The sequence below is a fragment of the Oncorhynchus kisutch genome, linkage group LG19 (assembly GCF_002021735.2).
Source record: "Oncorhynchus kisutch isolate 150728-3 linkage group LG19, Okis_V2, whole genome shotgun sequence".
Taxonomy (NCBI): domain Eukaryota; kingdom Metazoa; phylum Chordata; class Actinopteri; order Salmoniformes; family Salmonidae; genus Oncorhynchus; species Oncorhynchus kisutch.
In genome coordinates this window covers 68,010,932-68,033,415 of record NC_034192.2, presented here as the reverse complement: position 1 = coordinate 68,033,415, position 22,484 = coordinate 68,010,932, and the positions used below count along the sequence as shown (strand labels likewise).

Genomic DNA, 22,484 nt, shown 5'->3' with positions numbered 1-22,484 from the left:
TAGTACCCTCCAAGCTCGTCATCAAGCTCGAGACCCTGGGTCTCGACCCCGCCCTGTGCAACTGGGTACTGGACTTCCTGACGGGCCGCCCCCAGGTGGTGAGGGTAGGCAACAACATCTCCTCCCCGCTGATCCTCAACACTGGGGCCCCACATGGGTGCGTTCTGAGCCCCCTCCTGTACTCCAACTCAATCATCAAGTTTGCGGACGACACAACAGTGGTAGGCTTGATTACCAACAACGACGATACGGCCTACAGGGAGGAGGTGAGGGCCCTCGGAGTGTGGTGTCAGGAAAATAACCTAACACTCAACATCAAAAAACTAAGGAGATGATTGTGGACTTCAGGAAACAGCAGAGGGAACACCCCCCTATCCACATCGATGGAACAGTAGTGGAGAGGGTAGCAAGTTTTAAGTTCCTCGGCATACACATCACAGACAAACTGAATTGGTCCACCCACACAGACAGCATCGTGAAGAAGGCGCAGCAGCGCCTCTTCAACCTCAGGAGGCTGAAGAAATTTGGCTTGTCACCAAAAGCACTCACAAACTTCTACAGATGCACAATCGAGAGCATCCTGGTGGGCTGTATCACCGCCTGGTACGGCAACTGCTCCGCCCACAACCGTAAGGCTCTCCAGAGGGTAGTGAGGTCTGCACAACGCATCACCGGGGGCAAACTACCTGCCCTCCAGGACACCTACACCATCCGATGTTACAGGAAGGCCATAAAGATCATCAATGACAACAACCACCCGAGCCACTGCCTGTTCACCCCGCTATCATCCAGAAGGCGAGGTCAGTACAGGTGCATCAAAGCTGGGACCGAGAGACTGAAAAACAGCTTCTATCTCATGGCCATCAGACTGTTAAACAGCCACCACTAACATTGAGTGGCTGCTGCCAACACACTGACTCAACTCCAGCCACTTTAATAATGGGAATTGATGGGAAATGATGGGAAATATATCACTAGCCACTTTAAATAATGCTACCTAATATAATGTTTACATACCCTACATTATTCATCTCATATGTATACGTATATACTGTACTCTATATCATCTACTGCATCTTTATGTAATACATGTATCACTAGCCACTTTAACTATGCCACTTTGTTTACATACTCATCTCATATGTATATACTGTACTCGATACCATCTACTGCATCTTGCCTATGCCGCTCTGTACCATCACTCATTCATATATCTTTATGTACATATTCTTTTTTCCCTTACACTTGTGTGTATAAGACAGTAGTTTTGGAATTGTTAGTTAGATTACTTGTTGGTTATTACTGCATTGTCGGAACTAGAAGCACAAGCATTTCGCTACACTCGCATTAACATACATTAAGGGAAGATTTCGGCAGGTGCCATATGGTTAGTGAGAAAGTCCATATTGGAAATGTACGGTCCCTTACTAGACGTCCGAAATCGTTTGTAAAATTCGCGGACGGCGTCGGGCCGAGCAGCAGGGCCGGACCTACCGGGAAGTCATCAAATGAACTTTGTCGGACATTCGGTTTCTGTTTTACAAAAATAATACGATTTTGGTCATTTTGCCGCTGTCCCGGAAATTCCCACAAGAGGGCATAAGCAATCATATTGCTATTGGACAAAACATCACGATTCACGACGGGGCCTTATCTCAAAAACTGAAAATATTTCAAAGCCGAAACTCGGTGAGCGTAGGTTTGGCATAACGGGCAGTTGGCACCGAACAAGATGGCGTCTAGGCCTCAACGGTTTTTGAGTTATGGCCATTTATCTGGGATTAAAGGTCCAAAATGAAAATAGAGAAATTATTTTTCCACTTCACGTCAAAGTCAAGGAGCCTCCGGTGTCAATAAAAAAAAAACAGCCATTTATCTATCGTCATTTAAGAGAAATCGTACAACGACAGATTGGTGATGTTCACAGATAGGTGTTTTTTTTTTTTCAACGGTTACAGATCCAGTTGCAGGGTGTTCTTACGAATCTTTTTAAAGTGTGCTGCGGAGCTCTGCGAGATTTCTGTGATTTTTTATGATTTTCTGAAATAACACACACTCCCTAAACCCTCCGTAAATAACTCAGTTCTTAACGTAAAGACTTAAAACTCAGGATTATGTAAAGGCATACCTCAATCAGGATATGAGTTTATTTATAGCTTCCTGTGCCAACCGGAAGTGCCTTAAATGGTGTCACAGTGGCGTTTTCCAAGGGTTAAAAAGGTCAGATCTTTTCAAAACTTCATATGTGTGATTAGGCAACCCCCATAAACTGTAAGTCAGTCATTTCTCCCAACAGATGTCAAAGAAAAGCTCTCTCTCTCACACACACACACAGAAACACACACACAGCAAGGAACGTACCTGAGGTCCTCCCGATCCGTGCAAACCTTGACCGTGTGGCATTAACCCTTAATAGTTAAAAGAAGGTGTTTACTTCAAAGAGTTTGCATTGACTTCTCTCCCCATAGGAATACATTGCCTGCACCCCTAAATTCAACCTGAAGCCTATGTGGGTTATGAATGCCTTATGAACCTGTCTTCTATGACAGTCCATCAGACCACTATGAGGTCTACCTGTGCCAATTCTAAGCTTCCTGAAGCAAACGGAAGTGGTTAAATTAACCCAAAAGGTGTTTTGATGTACATAACCTTCAAAGGTGAAATTGACTACATTCAACCCTGTGTAGATCGTAGATCAGTCAATTCTTAACTTAAAGACTTAAAACTCAGGATTCTGTAAGTTTCTATGTCAATCAAGACATGTGTTTACTTATAGCTTCCTGTGCCAACCGGAAGTGCCTTTAATTGGGTAACACTGTCTGTTTTGAAGGGTTAGAAAAGTCACATCTCTCCAAAACTTCATATGTATGACTAGGTAACCCTCCTAAACTGTAAATCAGTCATTTCTCCCAGCAGATGTCAAAGAAAAGCTCTCACACACACACACAGCAAGGATGGAGTGATAAAGTGTGGTGCTCAAAGACACAGAGAGCAGGCAATGGCATAAACATAATCTCTAGGCCGTGCCGAGTTCAACGAGATATCCCGCTTGACCGTAGCTCGCTCGGTCTAAGCGCAGCGACCATTAGAAAAGTAGGCCCAAAATGAAGCCTGCCCCACAATGTCATTTGCTTTTGGGTGACAGTGAGAGAACCGTTAGGGTGAGAAGCACAATTCGACCTCAGGTACGTTCCTAAGGTCCTCCCGATCCGTGCAAGCCTAACGTTGACCGTGTGGCATTAACCCTTAATAGTTAAAAGAGGGTGTTTACTTCAAAGAGTTTGCATTGACTTCTCTCCCCATAGGAATACATTGCCTGCACCCCTAAATTCAACCTGAAGCCTATGTGGGTTATGAATGCCTTATGAACCTGTCTTCTATGACAGTCCATCAGACCACTATGAGGTCTACCTGTGCCAATTCTAAGCTTCCTGAAGCAAACGGAAGTGGTTAAATTAACCCAAAAGGTGTTTTGATGTACATAACCTTCAAAGGTGAAAATGACTACATTCAACCCTGTGTAGATCGTAGATCAGTCAATTCTTAACTTAAAGACTTAAAACTCAGGATTCTGTAAGTTTCTATGTCAATCAAGACATGTGTTTACTTATAGCTTCCTGTGCCAACCGGAAGTGCCTTTAATTGGGTCACACTCTCTGTTTTGAAGGGTTAGAAAAGTCACATCTCTCCAAAACTTCATATGTGTGACTAGGTAACCCTCCTAAACTGTAAATCAGTCATTTCTCCCAGCAGATGTCAAAGAAAAGCTCTCACACACACACACAGCAAGGATGGAGTGATAAAGTGTGGTGCTCAAAGACACAGAGAGCAGGCAATGGCATAAACATAATCTCTAGGCCGTGCCGAGTTCAACGAGATATCCCGCTTGACCGTAGCTCGCTCGGTCTAAGCGCAGCGACCATTAGAAAAGTAGGCCCAAAATGAAGCCTGCCCCACAACGTCATTTGCTTTTGGGTGACAGTGAGAGAACCGTTAGGGTGAGAAGCACAATTCGACCTCAGGTACGTTCCTAAGGTCCTCCCGATCCGTGCAAGCCTAACGTTGACCGTGTGGCATTAACCCTTAATAGTTAAAAGAGGGTGTTTACTTCAAAGAGTTTGCATTGACTTCTCTCCCCATAGGAATACATTGCCTGCACCCCTAAATTCAACCTGAAGCCTATGTGGGTTATGAATGCCTTATGAACCTGTCTTCTATGACAGTCCATCAGACCACTATGAGGTCTACCTGTGCCAATTCTAAGCTTCCTGAAGCAAATGGAAGTGGTTAAATTAACCCAAAAGGTGTTTTGATGTACATAACCTTCAAAGGTGAAATTGACTACATTCAACCCTGTGTAGATCGTAGATCAGTCAATTCTTAACTTAAAGACTTAAAACTCAGGATTCTGTAAGTTTCTATGTCAATCAAGACATGTGTTTACTTATAGCTTCCTGTGCCAACCGGAAGTGCCTTTAATTGGGTCACACTGTCTGTTTTGAAGGGTTAGAAAAGTCACATCTCTCCAAAACTTCATATGTATGACTAGGTAACCCTCCTAAACTGTAAATCAGTCATTTCTCCCAGCAGATGTCAAAGAAAAGCTCTCACACACACACACAGCAAGGATGGAGTGATAAAGTGTGGTGCTCAAAGACACAGAGAGCAGGCAATGGCATAAACATAATCTCTAGGCCGTGCCGAGTTCAACGAGATATCCTGCTTGACCGTAGCTCGCTCGGTCTAAGCGCAGCGACCATTAGAAAAGTAGGCCCAAAATGAAGCCTGCCCCACAACGTCATTTGCTTTTGGGTGACAGTGAGAGAACCGTTAGGGTGAGAAGCACAATTCGACCTCAGGTACGTTCCTAAGGTCCTCCCGATCCGTGCAAGCCTAACGTTGACCGTGTGGCATTAACCCTTAATAGTTAAAAGAGGGTGTTTACTTCAAAGAGTTTGCATTGACTTCTCTCCCCATAGGAATACATTGCCTGCACCCCTAAATTCAACCTGAAGCCTATGTGGGTTATGAATGCCTTATGAACCTGTCTTCTATGACAGTCCATCAGACCACTATGAGGTCTACCTGTGCCAATTCTAAGCTTCCTGAAGCAAACGGAAGTGGTTAAATTAACCCAAAAGGTGTTTTGATGTACATAACCTTCAAAGGTGAAAATGACTACATTCAACCCTGTGTAGATCGTAGATCAGTCAATTCTTAACTTAAAGACTTAAAACTCAGGATTCTGTAAGTTTCTATGTCAATCAAGACATGTGTTTACTTATAGCTTCCTGTGCCAACCGGAAGTGCCTTTAATTGGGTCACACTCTCTGTTTTGAAGGGTTAGAAAAGTCACATCTCTCCAAAACTTCATATGTGTGACTAGGTAACCCTCCTAAACTGTAAATCAGTCATTTCTCCCAGCAGATGTCAAAGAAAAGCTCTCACACACACACACAGCAAGGATGGAGTGATAAAGTGTGGTGCTCAAAGACACAGAGAGCAGGCAATGGCATAAACATAATCTCTAGGCCGTGCCGAGTTCAACGAGATATCCCGCTTGACCGTAGCTCGCTCGGTCTAAGCGCAGCGACCATTAGAAAAGTAGGCCCAAAATGAAGCCTGCCCCACAACGTCATTTGCTTTTGGGTGACAGTGAGAGAACCGTTAGGGTGAGAAGCACAATTCGACCTCAGGTACGTTCCTAAGGTCCTCCCGATCCGTGCAAGCCTAACGTTGACCGTGTGGCATTAACCCTTAATAGTTAAAAGAGGGTGTTTACTTCAAAGAGTTTGCATTGACTTCTCTCCCCATAGGAATACATTGCCTGCACCCCTAAATTCAACCTGAAGCCTATGTGGGTTATGAATGCCTTATGAACCTGTCTTCTATGACAGTCCATCAGACCACTATGAGGTCTACCTGTGCCAATTCTAAGCTTCCTGAAGCAAACGGAAGTGGTTAAATTAACCCAAAAGGTGTTTTGATGTACATAACCTTCAAAGGTGAAAATGACTACATTCAACCCTGTGTAGATCGTAGATCAGTCAATTCTTAACTTAAAGACTTAAAACTCAGGATTCTGTAAGTTTCTATGTCAATCAAGACATGTGTTTACTTATAGCTTCCTGTGCCAACCGGAAGTGCCTTTAATTGGGTCACACTGTCTGTTTTGAAGGGTTAGAAAAGTCACATCTCTCCAAAACTTCATATGTGTGACTAGGTAACCCTCCTAAACTGTAAATCAGTCATTTCTCCCAACAGATGTCAAAGAAAAGCTCTCACACACACACAGCAAGGATGGAGTGATAAAGTGTGGTGCTCAAAGACACAGAGAGCAGGCAATGGCATAAACATAATCTCTAGGCCGTGCCGAGTTCAACGAGATATCCCGCTTGACCGTAGCTCGCTCGGTCTAAGCGCAGCGACCATTAGAAAAGTAGGCCCAAAATGAAGCCTGCCCCACAACGTCATTTGCTTTTGGGTGACAGTGAGAGAACCGTTAGGGTGAGAAGCACAATTCGACCTCAGGTACGTTCCTAAGGTCCTCCCGATCCGTGCAAGCCTAACGTTGACCGTGTGGCATTAACCCTTAATAGTTAAAAGAGGGTGTTTACTTCAAAGAGTTTGCATTGACTTCTCTCCCCATAGGAATACATTGCCTGCACCCCTAAATTCAACCTGAAGCCTATGTGGGTTATGAATGTCGTATGAACCTGTCTTCGATGACAGTCCATCAGGCCACTACGAGGTCTACCTGTGTTGATTCTAAGCTTCCTGGACCAACCGGAAATCACCCTAAAAGTGTTTATCCATACCCTGCCTGCAGTTTGATAGACATTGTGCATTCAACCCTGTGTAAATCAGTCAATTCTTAACGTAAGGACTTAAAACTCAGGATTCTGTAAAAGCATACCCCAGTGAGGATATGTGTTGATTTATAGCTTCCTGTGCCAACCGGAAGTGCCATAATTGGTGTCTCTTGGGCTGTTTCGAGGGGTTAAAAAAGTCAGATCTTTCCAAAACTTCATATATGTGATTAGGCAACCCCCATGAACTGTAAATCAGTCATTTTTCCCATAAAATTTCAAAGGAAAAATAAATCACACTAAAACACAACTTGGATGGAGGGACGTATTGGGGTGCGTAGAGACAGACAGTGACTGCAATAGTTAGCTTTGTTCGAGCTAAAAAAGAACCGTCAGACCTAGAGTTCCGAAACTTTAGAATCCTGTTCTAGACCTCCGGTCAATAGTGCGTGGTGAGTTAGGTGGCTCTAGAAGGTTCTCGGACCGAGAAACAGCCTCGTACATTTGCAATGACTTCAATTCATTTTGACCGTTACGAAAATGACGACATTTAGAAAAGTCTCAGAAACGCAAGACTAGGTGCATTGCGACCCCAACGTTTCTGTCCGATAGCTCATTCAAGGACCCCGTAGCAAGTCATGGAAAAAAGTGGATTTTCAGCACCAATTAGGGTTTTGCTCGGACACCAAATGACCGATCGAGCCGAAACTTGGGATTCGGGGTCGCCTCAGCTAGGCCTACACATAACATAAGAAATGGACCCGCAGCTAGAACGTAACTACGTGTTTTATGTTTTTTTTTATGGTTTGAACCGAAGGCGTTGTGAATTTTGGGCCAGCTCTGAAGTATGTGATAGTTGGCTACTAAACGAGTTGGAAAAAGTGGGTTTGGTGTCAGTTTGTATCAGTTTGGTGTCAGAATGATATCTAATTGACTGACGGATGGTGACTTGCTGGTGACTCTTGTCCATTTGCAATATGTTTAAACAGTGAGGTACCATCACCAAAGTGACATTCTGAAATCAACCCTAACGAGCGACTGAGATTAACCAGAATCACTGCCCAGCCATCCCGAGTTCATCGGGCCAGTCAATTTCACATTCCTGCAGGATTTTTATAGCATGACAAATTCGTGATGGTACCTGCCCATTGAACCATATTGCAAATGCCCAGTGACTTTGCAAAAGTAAGAAAACATAAACAAATGGACATAATGAAATCACCATATTTTTATTTTTGGGTTACCAGTTGCACAACAATGCACGTACACTTGCAATATGATTCAACAGTGAAAAAACATCACAAAATGGACATGATGAAGTCAACACAACGAGCGATGGAAAGGAGCAACTATCACTGCCAGGCCATCCTGTGTTCATCAGGCCAGTCAATTTCACATTCCTTGAGGATTTTTATAGCATGACAAATTCGTGATGGTACCTGCCCATTGAACCATATTGCAAATGCCCAGTGACTTTGCAAAAGTAAGAAAACATAAACAAATGGACATAATGAAATCACCATATTTTTATTTTTGGGTTACCAGTTGCACAACAATGCATGTACACTTGCAATATGATTCAACAGTGAAAAAACATCACAAAATGGACATGATGAAGTCAACACAATGAGCGATGGAAAGGAGCAACTATCACTGCCAGGCCATCCCGAGTTCATCTGGCCAGTCAATTTTGCATTTCTGCAGGATTTTTGAGCATGTCAAATTTCTTATGGTAAATGCCCATTGAACCATATTGCAAATGCCCGTACACTTGCAATATGATTCAACAGTGAAAAAACATCACAAAATGGACATGATGAAGTCAACACAATGAGCGATGGAAAGGAGCAACTATCACTGCCAGGCCATCCTGTGTTCATCAGGCAAGTCAATTTCACATTCCTGCAGGATTTTTATAGCATGACAAATTCGTGATGGTACCTGCCCATTGAACCATATTGCAAATGCCCAGTGACTTTGCAAAAGTAAGAAAACATAAACAAATGGACATAATGAAATCACCATATTTTAATTTTTGGGTTACCAGTTGCACAACAATGCACGTACACTTGCAATATGATTCAACAGTGAAAAAACATCACAAAATGGACATGATGAAGTCAACACAATGAGCGATGGAAAGGAGCAACTATCACTGCCAGGCCATCCCGAGTTCATCTGGCCAGTCAATTTTGCATTTCTGCAGGATTTTTGAGCATGTCAAATTTCTTATGGTAAATGCCCATTGAACCATATTGCAAATGCCCGTACACTTGCAATATGATTCAACAGTGAAAAAACATCACAAAATGGACATGATGAAGTCAACACAATGAGCGATGGAAAGGAGCAACTATCACTGCCAGGCCATCCTGTGTTCATCAGGCAAGTCAATTTCACATTCCTGCAGGATTTTTATAGCATGACAAATTCGTGATGGTACCTGCCCATTGAACCATATTGCAAATGCCCAGTGACTTTGCAAAAGTAAGAAAACATAAACAAATGGACATAATGAAATCACCATATTTTAATTTTTGGGTTACCAGTTGCACAACAATGCACGTACACTTGCAATATGATTCAACAGTGAAAAAACATCACAAAATGGACATGATGAAGTCAACACAATGAGCGATGGAAAGGAGCAACTATCACTGCCAGGCCATCCCGAGTTCATCTGGCCAGTCAATTTTGCATTTCTGCAGGATTTTTGAGCATGTCAAATTTCTTATGGTAAATGCCCATTGAACCATATTGCAAATGCCCGTACACTTGCAATATGATTCAACAGTGAAAAAACATCACAAAATGGACATGATGAAGTCAACACAATGAGCGATGGAAAGGAGCAACTATCACTGCCAGGCCATCCCGGGTTCATCTGGCCAGTCAATTTTTCATTTCTGCAGGATTTTTGAGCATGTCAAATTTCTTATGGTATTTGGCCCCAAAAAAAGTGACTTTTGACTTTGACTTTTGACTTCCTATGAAATCATATTGCAAATGGACAAATCATATTCCTTGTGCACAAGTAAAAAAATAATTATGATAATACAATTTTACAAATGTATATTCATATAGTTCTTACACATGATGAATTGACATAAAATCGAAACAATTTCGAAAAACGGTCCAGAAAGAACTTTTTTACGAGGGTGATAAGTTTTTAAAAAAGTTCACATTTTCGACTTTTGACTTCAAATGAAATCATATTGCAAATGGACAAAACATATTTCTTATGCGCATGTAAAAATAAAATAAAAATTTGGCTAATAAAATTGGACAAAAGTATGTTGATACAGTTCTTATACATGTGTAATTGACACAAAAATGGAAAGAATTTTGAAAAACGGTCCAGAAAGCACTTTTTTAAGGGTGTGTGAAGTTTTGCCATTTTTGACTTTTGACTTTTGACTTCCTATGAAATCACATTGTAAATGGACAAAACATATTTCTTATGCGCATGTAAAAAAAAAAGTATAGTTCTTACACATGTGTAATTGACAAAAAAATCGAAAGAATTTCGAAAAACGGTCCAGAAAGCACTTTTTTCAAAATTTTGCTTTTGGATGTTGACTTGATGTCCATTTCCAATATGAAAAACCACGGTGGAGCGCACTCACCCCCTGTTGGATTTTTGAAGTGTTACAACTGGCAATAGCCATATGACATTTGCCATCAACTTTGCACAAATTTACGTCCAATTGGGTGGTATTGACCAATGTGTATATGGTTTGTCCGGTGCCAATGTGTTGCCATTCATTTTTGTCCACTTCAGGGGGGTCTTCCCTTACATCTGCTAACCATGTGTATGTGAAAAATAAAATTTGATTTGATTTGATGTTGCCTGCCCTCACCATCTGGTGTCGGCCCGTCAGGAAGTCCAGGATCCAGTTGCAGATTGAGGTATTCAGACCCAGAGTCCGAAGTTTAGCAACGAACTTGGATGGGGATAATGGTGTTGATCGCTGAGCAATGAATCTATGAATCTATTGGGGCGGTATGCATATTAAAGTGGGTTCAGGGTGCCTAGGAGTAACCAGCCTCTCAAAGCACTTCATGATCACAGAGCGGTAATCATTGTGGCCTTACAGTTCTTAGAAACAGAGATAATTGTGGTCATCTTAAAACATGTGGGGATTACAGACTGGGACAAGGAGAGGTTGAAAATTACTCTGAATATGCCTGCCAGCTGTTCGTGCATGCTCTGAGAACGCGCCCTGGAATACCGTCAGGGCCCACAGCCTTGCGGGTGTTGACCTGATTAAAGACCCTTCTCACATCGGCCTCGGAGAGCGAGGTCACCTAGTCCTCTGGGTTGGTGACGGTCCTCACACCCGGCTCGATGTTGTTGTTGTTGTCAAAGAGTACATAAAATGTTAATCTGGTAGAGAGGCATTGATGGTCAGATCACGGTTGGGTCTTCCTTTGTAATCCGTAATGGACTGTAGCCTCTGCCACATGTGGCGGGCGTTGGAGCCTGTGTAATATGATTCCATCTTATTCCTGTATTGTCGTTTTGCTCATTTGATGACTCTGCAGAGGTCATAGCGGGCCTTCTTGTACTTATTCTTGTCTTCAGCCGTAGCATCAGGGTTGTCTAACGATAGCACTGTGTGCGGTAGCCCTGCTCTTTAGTTTAGAACCAACCTCTGTGTTAATTCAGGGCTTTTGATTGGGGAAGCAGCTCACCCTCACCATGGGTACAATGTCATCAATGCATTTTCTAATGAAACCGGTGATGGAGATCGTTAGCTGGTCGATGTTATCGACGGAGTCTCAAAACATATTCCAATCAGCAACAGAAAAGCAGTCCTGTAGCATACCCTCTGATTCTGTTGACCATTTCTCAACAGAGCAAATTGCGGGTACTTCCTATTTCAGCTTCTGCTTGTACACAGGAAGCAAGAGTCATGACCTGATTTGCCGAATGGCGGAGGAGGGAAAGCCTTGTATACTTGCATGTGGGTAGAATAGCAGTGGCCTAGGGCTTTATCACCCCCAGTGGCATTGGAGATGTGTTGATGGAAGTTGGAAATCACGTGTCTTAGTGACTCCGAATTAAATCGGTGGCAACCAGAAAGTCAGTCTCTGGGTGTAGGGTTTCCTGCTTGTTTATAGCCTTGTACAGTTTGTTAAGCACCAGCTGGTTATTTTTATTTTCCTGTATGCAGCAGTCACGATAACAGCTGAAAAATCCCTCGGGAGGTAGAAGGGTTAGCATTTGACAATCAGGTATTCCAAGACGGGTGAACAGTGGGTCGACACTTCCATCGTTTTGGAATTAGCACACCATTTGGAGTTGATGAAGGGGCAAAACCCTCCCCCCCTTCATTTCCCTGGCTCCATTGTCCTGTCCTGTCCTAAATGGAGAATCCACCGAGTTGGATAGCCGTGGGGGGTATCTTGTCTCTGTTTCTGAAAAGCAAAGAAAACTGCAGAGTCCCGTTGGTAGCAGATCCCTGATCAGAGGTCCTCCATATTTTATCAAGTGACTGTACGTTAGCCAGTACAACGAAGGGAAGAGTTGTCCGGTTTTCCCTTCACTTTGATCTCACCAGAATCCCCCCTCTCTTGCCTCACTTGCCTCTGTGACGCCGGTGTTTCCTCTTGGGTAGCCCAAAAATTGGGTTGGAATTACAGACAGAGCCCAGGGCAGATGATTTGAAGTAGAAACCGGAATTGGGGAAAGTAACTGCCGATTTGATTTTCAAGAGTTGTTGTCGGTTATAAGAAATGATAGCGGATACATTTAGAGAAAATCTCATTCAAATATATCACAAAATAGCAAAGTTGGGTCATAGCTTGCAAAACGGCGGTCACCGAGAATGGCGCCATCTAGGATCTACTTGTATCTGGCTGCAGTGAAGGGACAGGGATGGGTTGGAGAGGATCTCTCCATGGACATCAGTATCTGACTGCAGAGAAGGGAGAGGATCTCACCATTGTCCCTTTTCTCCTTTTTTACAGTCTCTAGGAAGAGCCACACAGCTCAGCTCTGACCTCTAGTGGTAAGAGGAGACATAATATAGCTCAGCTCTGACCTCTAGTGGTTAGAGGAGACGTCACAGAGCTCATCACACAGCTCAGCTCAGCTCAGCTCTGACCTCTAGTGGTGAAAGGAGTAATCACTCAGCTCAGCTCTGACCTCTAGTGGTGAGAGTTATAGAACCAATTGCCCTTTATGGTTGTGAGGTGTGGGGTCCGCTCACCAACCAAGAATTCACAAAATGGGACAAACACCAAATTCAGACTCTGCATGCAGAATTCTGCAAAAATATCCCCTGTTTTCCATATTAAACACCAAATAATCCATGCAGTGCAGAATTAGGCCAATACCCGCTAATGATCAATATTCAGAAAAGAGCCATTAAATTCTGCAACCACCTAAAAGGAAGCGATTTCCAAACCTTCCATAACAAAGCCATCACCAACAGAGAGATGAACCTGGAGAAGAGTCCTCCAAGCAAGCTGGTCCTTGGGCTCTGTTTACAAACATACGCGTCCAGTGTGCGCTCCGAGAGTGAAACGCTCTTCATTTACAAACGGACAATCTGACAATGCTCTGAATTTATGACTGCACTCTGGCACTCCAGATTGAATTTAAGAACACACCCGAAGTGTAGTTGTCAGTGTAGGGACTATAGTGAGATAAACTGAAATAAGAAGCAGGCAGGCAGGTCATCTATATCTGTTTAATAGTTGATAAAGACAGTTGGAAAAGGGAAGTAGCTTATTTCATAAGAGGAAGTAAAGAACCGTTTTGTACAGTTTTCTCTAACCCTAACCCTCTACAGTTGTCTGTCTCTCTGTCAGATAGGATCTGTGTGACTCAGAGAAAGCTGTTAGCAGTGTGACTGGTGGATCAGGGTGTGTTGTAGTTAGTGACTGGGTAGTTGACGTGGAGGGGATTCCCACTCTGTGTTCTGCTGTCACCTGGACTGAAGCTCAAAGTACTACACCTGACTGAAGGTAACAACTATCTCTCTGTTCTTGCATGCACACACACGCCTCCCCCCAGCATTGTGTAGTGTTGTGTTTAAGGTGTTGCTAGGGTCTGACTGACGTAACCAACAGTAGAATAACAGTTTCACAGACAGGCAAAACTGAGAGCCCTGATAGCTACTTCCTACACACAAAAATGTATGCATGCGCGAGCTCACACACACACAAGCACACACACAGACCGCGCCACACTACCCACGACACCACTGTTGACGCTGCTCTGCACCAGAAATTAGCAACCAACAACACACTCATACCCCTCTCCCGCTACATTGGACATCAGAACAGCTTGCTGCTGCTACATTGAGACACACATACAGAGGAAGGCATGCCTGACATAGACTGTTGACTCCTGCAGTGACAGAGGACCTGTCAGTTGTTCTACTACTGAGTGACTGCTGTTTCACATCCATCTGCTGATGTCATCCTCTGATCTGACCTCTCACCTGACCTCTACCTACGCCTCATCAGACTGACTCACCTGGAAAGGCAACCTACCTGGTGGAACTAGAGGTAAACCTATAGGTCTTCTGGAAATATTTAAACAGTTGAGCATGTTGAGCTTTTAGACCAGTAGAAGTCTTTCCAGGTCTTCTGTAAACATAACTATTGAGCTTAAATTCTAGACAAGGCTTTGTCTGTATCTGAGAAACCACTCCTAAGACACAGGGTCAGAAAGGGATTGAGAGGTGTTCTGTCAGAACCTAAGAGAGCCTGTTGGTTGGTTTGACACAGTAGAAAAAATACTTTGGAAGGTATTATGAACATGTCAACCACAAAGACACAGAAGATGGTGAACTTTAAAATGATCAATCCCAAAGTGTTTTGTCTAGTATTGTAGTAGAAAAGGGGGTTTCTGTAGAGCTGTGCAGTATTCTGGTTCTGGTTAGAGCCATGTTGTTAAATCTATATTGGTACATTGGGATCACAGTGTGTTGGTCAAGTCTTGGACGTGGGACTAGACAGTACTGATTGTGTACAGAGGTTTTAGTGTCCTGAATCAACTGTCATACACCCATGTTCTGGGTATGTTTGGTGGAAAGTTCATGGAATATTCTCCTAACCCTCTAAACCAACTAACATCTGACACAAACGTTATAATCTTTTTCCCTTTCCCTAGAATTATTAGCTGGGTCTCTCTCTCTCTCTCTCTCCTCTATTTCAGGACCCTGTCTCTCAAAGATCATTTGTAAGATTCCAAATATCTTTACAGATCTTCTTTGTAAAGGGTTTAAACACTGTTTCCCATGCTTGTTCAATGTACCATAAACAATTAATGAACATGCACCTGTGGAACGGTCGTTAAGACACTAATAGCTTACAGACGGTAGACAATTAAGGTCACAGTTATGAAAACTTAGGACACTAAAGAGTCCTTTCTACTGACTCTGAAAAACACCAAAAGAAAGATGCTCAGGGTCCCAGCTCATCTGCGTGAACGTGCATTAGGCATGCTGCAAGGAGGCATGAGGACTGCAGATGTGGCCAGGGCAATAAACTGCAATGTCCGTACTGTGAGACGCCTAAGACAGCACTACAGGGAGACCGGACGGACAGCTGATCGTCCTCGCAGTGGCAGGCCACGTGTAACAACATCTCCACAGGATCGGTACACCCGAACATCACACCTGCGGGACCGGTACAGGATGGCAACAACAACTGTCCGAGGTACACCAGGAACGCACAATCCCTTCATTAGGCTGGACTGATGGCTTGTAGGCCTGTTGTAAGGCAGGTCCTCACCAGACATCACCGGCAACAACGTCGCCTATGGGCACATATCCGACGTTGCTGGATCAGACAGGACTGGCAAAAGTGCTCTTCACTGACGAATCGTGGTTTTTGTCTCACCAGGGGTGATGGTTGGATTTGCATTTATCGTCGAAGGAATGAGCGTTACACCGAGGCCTGTACTATTGCGCGGGATCGATTCGGAGGTGGAGGGTCCGTCATGGTCTGGGGCGGTGTATCACAGCATCATCGGACTGAGCTTGTTGTGATTGCAGGCAATCTCAATGCTGTGCGTTACTGGGAAGACATCCTCCTCCCTCATGGTACCCTTCCTGCAGGCTCATCCTGACATGACCCTCCAGCATGATAATGCCACCAGCCATACTGCTCGTTCTCTGCGTGATTTCCTGCAAGACAGGAATGTCAGTGTTCTGCCATGGCCAGCGAAGAGCCCGGATCTCAATCCCATTGAGCACGTCTGGGACCTGTTGGATCGGAGGGTGAGCGTTAGGTTCATTCCCCCCAGAAATGTCCAGGAACTTGCAGGTGCCTTGGTGGAAGAGTGGGGTAACATCTCACAGCAAGAACTGGCAAATCTGGTGCCGTCCATGAGGTGGAGATGCACTGCAGTACTTAATGTAGCTGGTGGCTGTTACTTTTGTTCAGGGACACATTATTCAATTTCTGTTAGTCACATGTCTGTGGAACTTGTTCAGTTTATTTCTCAGTTGTTGAATCTTGTTATGTTCATACAAATATTTACACAAGTTAAGTTTGCTAAAAAGAAACACAGTTGATAGTGAGAGGAGATTCTAAATACAGGAAGGGAGTTGGCCAGTCTTGGCGGTTCGGCCGGGGAAGAGGGGGGAGTATAGAATGATTCTGTACATAACAGACAACTGTTTAAACATATCCTGTAGTTAGATTTACTTTGCTACAGGATTTACAGTCTCTGCTGCTGTCCTCAGAATAATGTCCTATAGTGTTTTAATCTGTGTAATCATCTTTCTGTCTGTCTGTCTGTCCGTCTGTTTCTCTGTCAGTTCCTCTCCTGTCCTGATGTGGGAGAGGCAGCTTTGGGTACAGAATTAATGTGTGTGTTTGTTTGTGAGCTGTGGATTTGATTGAGTGTATAAGAGTATGAATCTGAACGTCTCTGGTCTGTGGGAGGAGCTTCCTGTTAACTCCTCCGTGCGGTGTCCCTATTATGTGATTGGTTGGGAGCCACAAATGGAGCAGCTGTACTTTTGGTTCTACCTGCTGCTCTTCATCCCTGGTCTCTGCCTCAACACCACGGCTCTCTGGGTGCTATGTAGACACATCAGGTACACACAGACACACACATACACACACACACACACACACACACCCTTTCCCCAGCCTAGTGTATGTTGACCCCTTCTCCTCTCTCCTCAGTAAGAAGACCAAGGCAGTGATCTTCATGGTGAACCTGGCTCTAGCTGACCTACTCCATGTCATGTCTTTGCCTCTGAGGATCCACTACTACCTGACACACACCTGGCCCTTTGGACAAACACTGTGTCTGTTCTGTTTCTACCTCAAATACCTCAACATGTACGCTTCCATCACCTTCCTGGTGAGAACACACTGTGTCTGTTCTGTTTCTACCTAAAATACCTCAACATGTACACTTCCATCTCCTTCCTGGTGAGAACACACTGTGTCTGTTCTGTTTCTACCTCAAATACCTCAACATGTACACTTCCATCACCTTCCTGGTGAGAACACACTGTCTGTTCTGTTTCTACCTCAAATACCTCAACATGTACACTTCCATCACCTTCCTGGTGAGATCACACACACCTCTAATCTATCTCTCTCTCTCCACATCCTCCTCCAGGTGTGTATCAGTGTCCAGAGGTGTGTGTTTTTGCTACAGCCCTTCTATGCCAGGCGGTGGAGACGGCGTTATGACCTGTTGATCAGCGCCACCGTGTGGCTGGTGGTGGGAATAGGTTGTTCCCCCTTTATTATCATGAGGATCAGCAACAGCACTGTTCCCAGTCTTATACCCAGCTCTAACCCCAGCCATTACACTGGTAGTCCTATTCAATACTCCACACCCTCCACCTTACCTTACACAAGCTCCAGCCCCAGCGGCTGTTTTAAGGACCTGCCCACCAGGAAACTGCCACTCCCCATTGTGGCAGCCATGATGGTGCTTGCGGAGCTGTTTGGGTTTGTGTTACCGCTCAGTGCCATCAGTTACTGCTCTCTCCGGATCGCTCACTCACTGAGACAGAGACAGGACAGAGAGCACCACCACAACCACCGCTGCCCCTCGACCAGCCAGGCCCAACCCTCAGCCCAGACAGACAGAGAGCACCACCACAACCACCGCTGCCCCTCGACCAGCCAGGCCCAACCCTCAGCCCAGACAGACAGAGAGCACCACCACAACCACCGCTGCCCCTCGACCAGCCGGGCCCAACCCTCAGCCCAGACAGACAGAGAGCACCACCACAACCACCGCTGCCCTTCGACCAGCCAGGCCCAACCCTCAGCCCAGATTAACAGGCAGATGGACAAAGATAAGCGTCGCGCCCTGAGGATGGTTATGAGCTGCTCGGCTCTATTCTTGTTCTGTTTCGCTCCGTACCACATCAATTTCCTGTTGTACGTGATGGTGTCTCAGGATATAGTGTCCCACTGCCCCACGATGCTGGTGGTGCGTCATTTCCACCCTGTTTCGCTGTGTGTAGCCAGTCTTTCCTGCTGTCTGAACCCTTTGTTATATTACTTCCTCACTGCAGAGTTCAGACAGCACCTCTCCCAACGCACCTCCTCCCTCTCCTCCTCCATTAGAGGCCGGCTCATGAGTCTGGAAAGCACCTCCTCTTTTAGGGAGTAACAACTCCTGTAGGGAGCACTTTGTCTCCTCCTCCTCTCCTCAATCAATCAAATGTATTTACAATGCCCTTTTTACATCAGCTGACGTCAAAAAGTGCTATATAGAAACCCAGCCTAAAACCCCAAACAACAAGCAATGCAGGTGTAGAAGCACGGTGGCTAGGAAAAACTCCCTAGAAAGACCAGAACATAGGAAGAAACCTAGAGAGGAACCAGGCTATGTGGGGTGGCCAGTCTGTTTCTGGCAGTGCCAGGTGGAGATTATAACAGTACATGGCCAAGGTGTTCAAATGTTCATAAATGGCCAGCATGGTCAAATAATAATAATCACAGTAATTGTCGAGGTTGCAACAGGTCAGCACCTCAGGAGTAAATGTCAGTTGGCTTTTCATAGCCAATCATTCAGAATTATAGACAGCAGGTGCGGTAGAGAGAGAGAGTCGAGAACCGCAGGTCTGGGACAGGTAGCATGTCCGGGGAACAGGTCAGGGTTCCATAGCCGCAGGCAGAACAGTTGAAACTGGAGCAGCAGCACAACCAGGTGGACTGGGGACAGCAAGGAGTCATCAGGCCAGGTAGTCCTGAGGCATGGTCCTAGGGCTCAGGTCCTCTGAGAGGAGGGGATAGGGAGAGAATTAGAGGGAGAATACTTAAATTCACACAGGGCACCGGATAAGACAAGAGAAATACTAGAGATATAACAAACTGACCCTAGCCCCCCGACACATAAACTACTGCAGCATAAATACTGGAGGCTGAGACAGGAGGGGTCGGGAGACACTGTGGCCCCGTCTGACGATACCCCCGGACAGGGCCAAACAGGCAGGATATTACCCCACCCACTTTGCCAAAGCACAGCCCCCACACCACGGGGCGGCATGGTAGCTTAGTGGTTAGAGCGTTGGACTAGTAACCGAAAGGTTTCAAGTTCATATCCCCGAGCTGACAAAGTACAAATATGTCGTTCTGCCCCTGAACAGGCAGTTAACCCACTGTTCCTAGGATGTCATTGAAAATAAGAATTTATTCTTAACTGACTTGCCTAGTTAAATAAAGGTAAAATATAAAATATCAACAGACCACCAACTTATTACCCTGAGACAAGGCTGAGTATAGCCCATGAAGATCTCCCCCACGGCACAACCTGAGACACACCCTTTCTAGGGACGGCATGGAAGAGCACCAGTAAGCCAGTGACTTAGCCCCTGTAAAAGGGTTAGAGGCAGAGAATCCCAGTGGAAAGAGGGGAACCGGCCAGGCAGAGACAACAAGGGCGGTTCGTTGCTCCAGAGCCTTTCCGTTCACCTTCACACTCCTGGTACTCAATCATAGGACCTACTGAAGAGATGAGTCTTCAATAAAGACTTAAAAGTCGAGACCGAGTCTGTGTCTCTCACATGGACATTCCATAAAAATTGAGCTCTATAAGAGAAAGACCTGCCTCTGGCTATTTGCTTAGAAATTCTAGGGACAGTTAGGAGGCCTGCAACTTATGTCCGTAGCATATGTGTAGGTATGTAGGGCAGGACCAAATCAGAGAGATAAGTAGGAGCAAGTCCATGTAATGCTTTGTATGTTAGCAGTAAAAGATCAGCCCAATTTTGCACTAACTGAAGTCTATGTCGTGCTTTTTCCGGGAAGATTCTCTTTTAATACACTGCCTGTTCTGTTTCTACCTCTCCTTTCATCCTTTCCGTCTCTCTCCTCTCCTCTCTCATCATCATTTCCTCCTCTCCTCTGTCCTCTCCTTTCCTCCTCTCTCCCCCTCTCCTCTCATCTCTCCCCTCTCCTCTTACTCATCTCCTCTTTACTATCTCGTCCTCTCCCTTTTCTCCTCCTCTCCTCTTCCTCCTCATCCTCCTTTCCTCTTCCTCTTCCATTTCCTCCTCATCTCCTCCGTAGACAGATAAAGACTGTTACACAACAGAACCCCCCCCCCCCCACTCTGGAGGGACAGAGAGACACTGAACTTCGACCCTGAAAATGTGATATATAACCAGCTATGTTACTGTAAGATAAACTGATGATGTTTGAATGGGACTCTTATAAGCTAAATGTGCTAAAACGGTATGATGCAGAGAAAGCCTGGGTCATTGTATGCATCAGCTGCTGTTAGATCATGTTGTAAATTATGTCAATAAAAAGCAGCTTGTTGCCATATCAGACTGACTACTGGGTTTAATACTGCTTGTTCACATGAAGTAAAGGATGTCTGTGCTTTTCAAAGATAGTCTTCAATGCTTTAGAGAGAGGCTACTGTAGAGTCTGAGCTGCTGAGGAAGTGGGGCGCTGATGGGGTAAGAGTTGGAGTGTGATGCTAAACCACACAGGAGCTGAAGCAAAGATATGGAACTGACACACACACACACACACACACACACACACACACACACACACACACACACACACACACACACACACACACACACACACACACACACACACACACACACACACACACACACACACACACACACACACACACACACACACACACACACACACACACACACACACAGTGCAGCTGCAGTCTCGTACTGTGTGAGTCTGGTTGCCAGGTGCTGGGGTAGGTTGGCAGTTTAACAGTTGAACTGTTACCAACTGTTACCACATGGTCATTCTCCTGTGGCTCTTGCAGTTGCACTCCAGTCTCACGGTAGGGTCTGAAACACATCCTGATTTCCTTTAAAGGGCACTGCTTTGACCATGGTCAATAGGGTTCTACATTGGGCTCCACACAGGGCTTTACACAGGGTTCCACATAGGGCTCTACATAGGGCTCTACCTAGGGCTCTACCTAGGCCTCTACATTGGGCTCTACCTAGGCCTCTACATAGGGCTCTACATAGGGCTCTACCTAGGACTCTACATAGGCCTCTACATTGGGCTCTACCTAGGCCTCTACCTAGGGCTCTACATAGGGCTCTACATAGGGCTCTACCTAGGCCTCTACATAGGCCTCTACATTGGGCTCTACCTAGGCCTCTACCTAGGGCTCTACATAGGGCTCTACATTGGGCTCTACCTAGGGCTCTACATAGGGCGCCACATAGGCTTCTATACTGGGCTCTACATAGGGCTCTACATAGTGCTCTACATTGGCCTCTACATAGGGCTCTACATTGGGCTCTACCTACGGCTCTACACAGGGCTCTACAATGGGCTCTACCTAGGGCTCTACATCGGGCTCCGCATTGGGCTCTACCTAGGGCTCTATATAGGGCTCTACATTGGGCTCTATCTAGAACTCTACCTTGGGCTCTACCTTGGGCTCTACCTAGGGCTCTACTTAGGGCTCTACATTGGGCTCTACATAGGGCTCCACATAGGCTTCTATATTGGGCTCTACATAGGGCTCTACATTGGGCTCTACATTGGGCTCTACCTAGGCCTCTACATTGGGCTCTACCTCTGGCTCTACATAGCGCTCTACATTGGGCTCTACCTAGGGCTCTACATTGGGCTTTACATTGGGCTCTACATTGGGATCTACATTGGGCTCTACCTAGGGTTCTACATTGGGCTCTACTTAGGGCTCTACATTGGGCTCTACCTAGGCCTCTACATTGGGCTCTACCTAGGGCTCTACATTGGGCTTTACGTTGGGCTCTACATTTGGCTCTACATTGGGCTCTACATTGGGCTCTACCTAGGGCTGTACGTTGGGCTCTACCTAGGGCTCTACCTAGGGCTCTACCTGCAGCTCTACATAGGGCTTTACATTGGGCTCTACCTGGGGCTCTACCTGCAGCTCTACATAGGGCTCTACATTGGGCTCTACCTAGGGCTCTACATTGGGCTCTACCTAGGGCTCTTCCTAGGGCTCTATATTGGGCTCTACAAGACTCGTTTGTCTTGATGACTCCTTTGTCTTGCTCATTCACCCTCTGAATGACACACATACAAAGTCTATGTCTGAAATGTCTCAAGACTGAAAAATCTGTCTTTAACCTGTCTCCTCCCCTTCATCTACACTGATTGAAGTGGATTTAACAAGTGACATCAATAAGGGATCATAGCTTTCACCTGGATTCACCTGGTCAGTCTATGACATGGAAAGAGCAT

The 22,484-nt window shown here is 45.2% G+C and overlaps 1 protein-coding gene across 1 annotated transcript; it reads left to right on the top strand.

Annotated features, from left to right (window-relative positions):
• Nucleotides 1-13,606: 13,606 nt before the first annotated feature.
• p2ry10 (P2Y receptor family member 10) lies at nucleotides 13,607-20,582 on the top strand. Its single transcript, XM_020467415.2, has 5 exons — nucleotides 13,607-13,784; nucleotides 14,176-14,330; nucleotides 16,592-16,873; nucleotides 16,965-17,145; nucleotides 17,410-20,582. Exons 3-5 carry the CDS (start codon nucleotides 16,689-16,691, stop codon nucleotides 18,418-18,420), a joined length of 1,377 nt encoding a protein of 458 aa, XP_020323004.2. The 5' UTR covers nucleotides 13,607-13,784; nucleotides 14,176-14,330; nucleotides 16,592-16,688; the 3' UTR covers nucleotides 18,421-20,582.
• The last annotated feature ends 1,902 nt before the right edge of the window (nucleotides 20,583-22,484 follow it).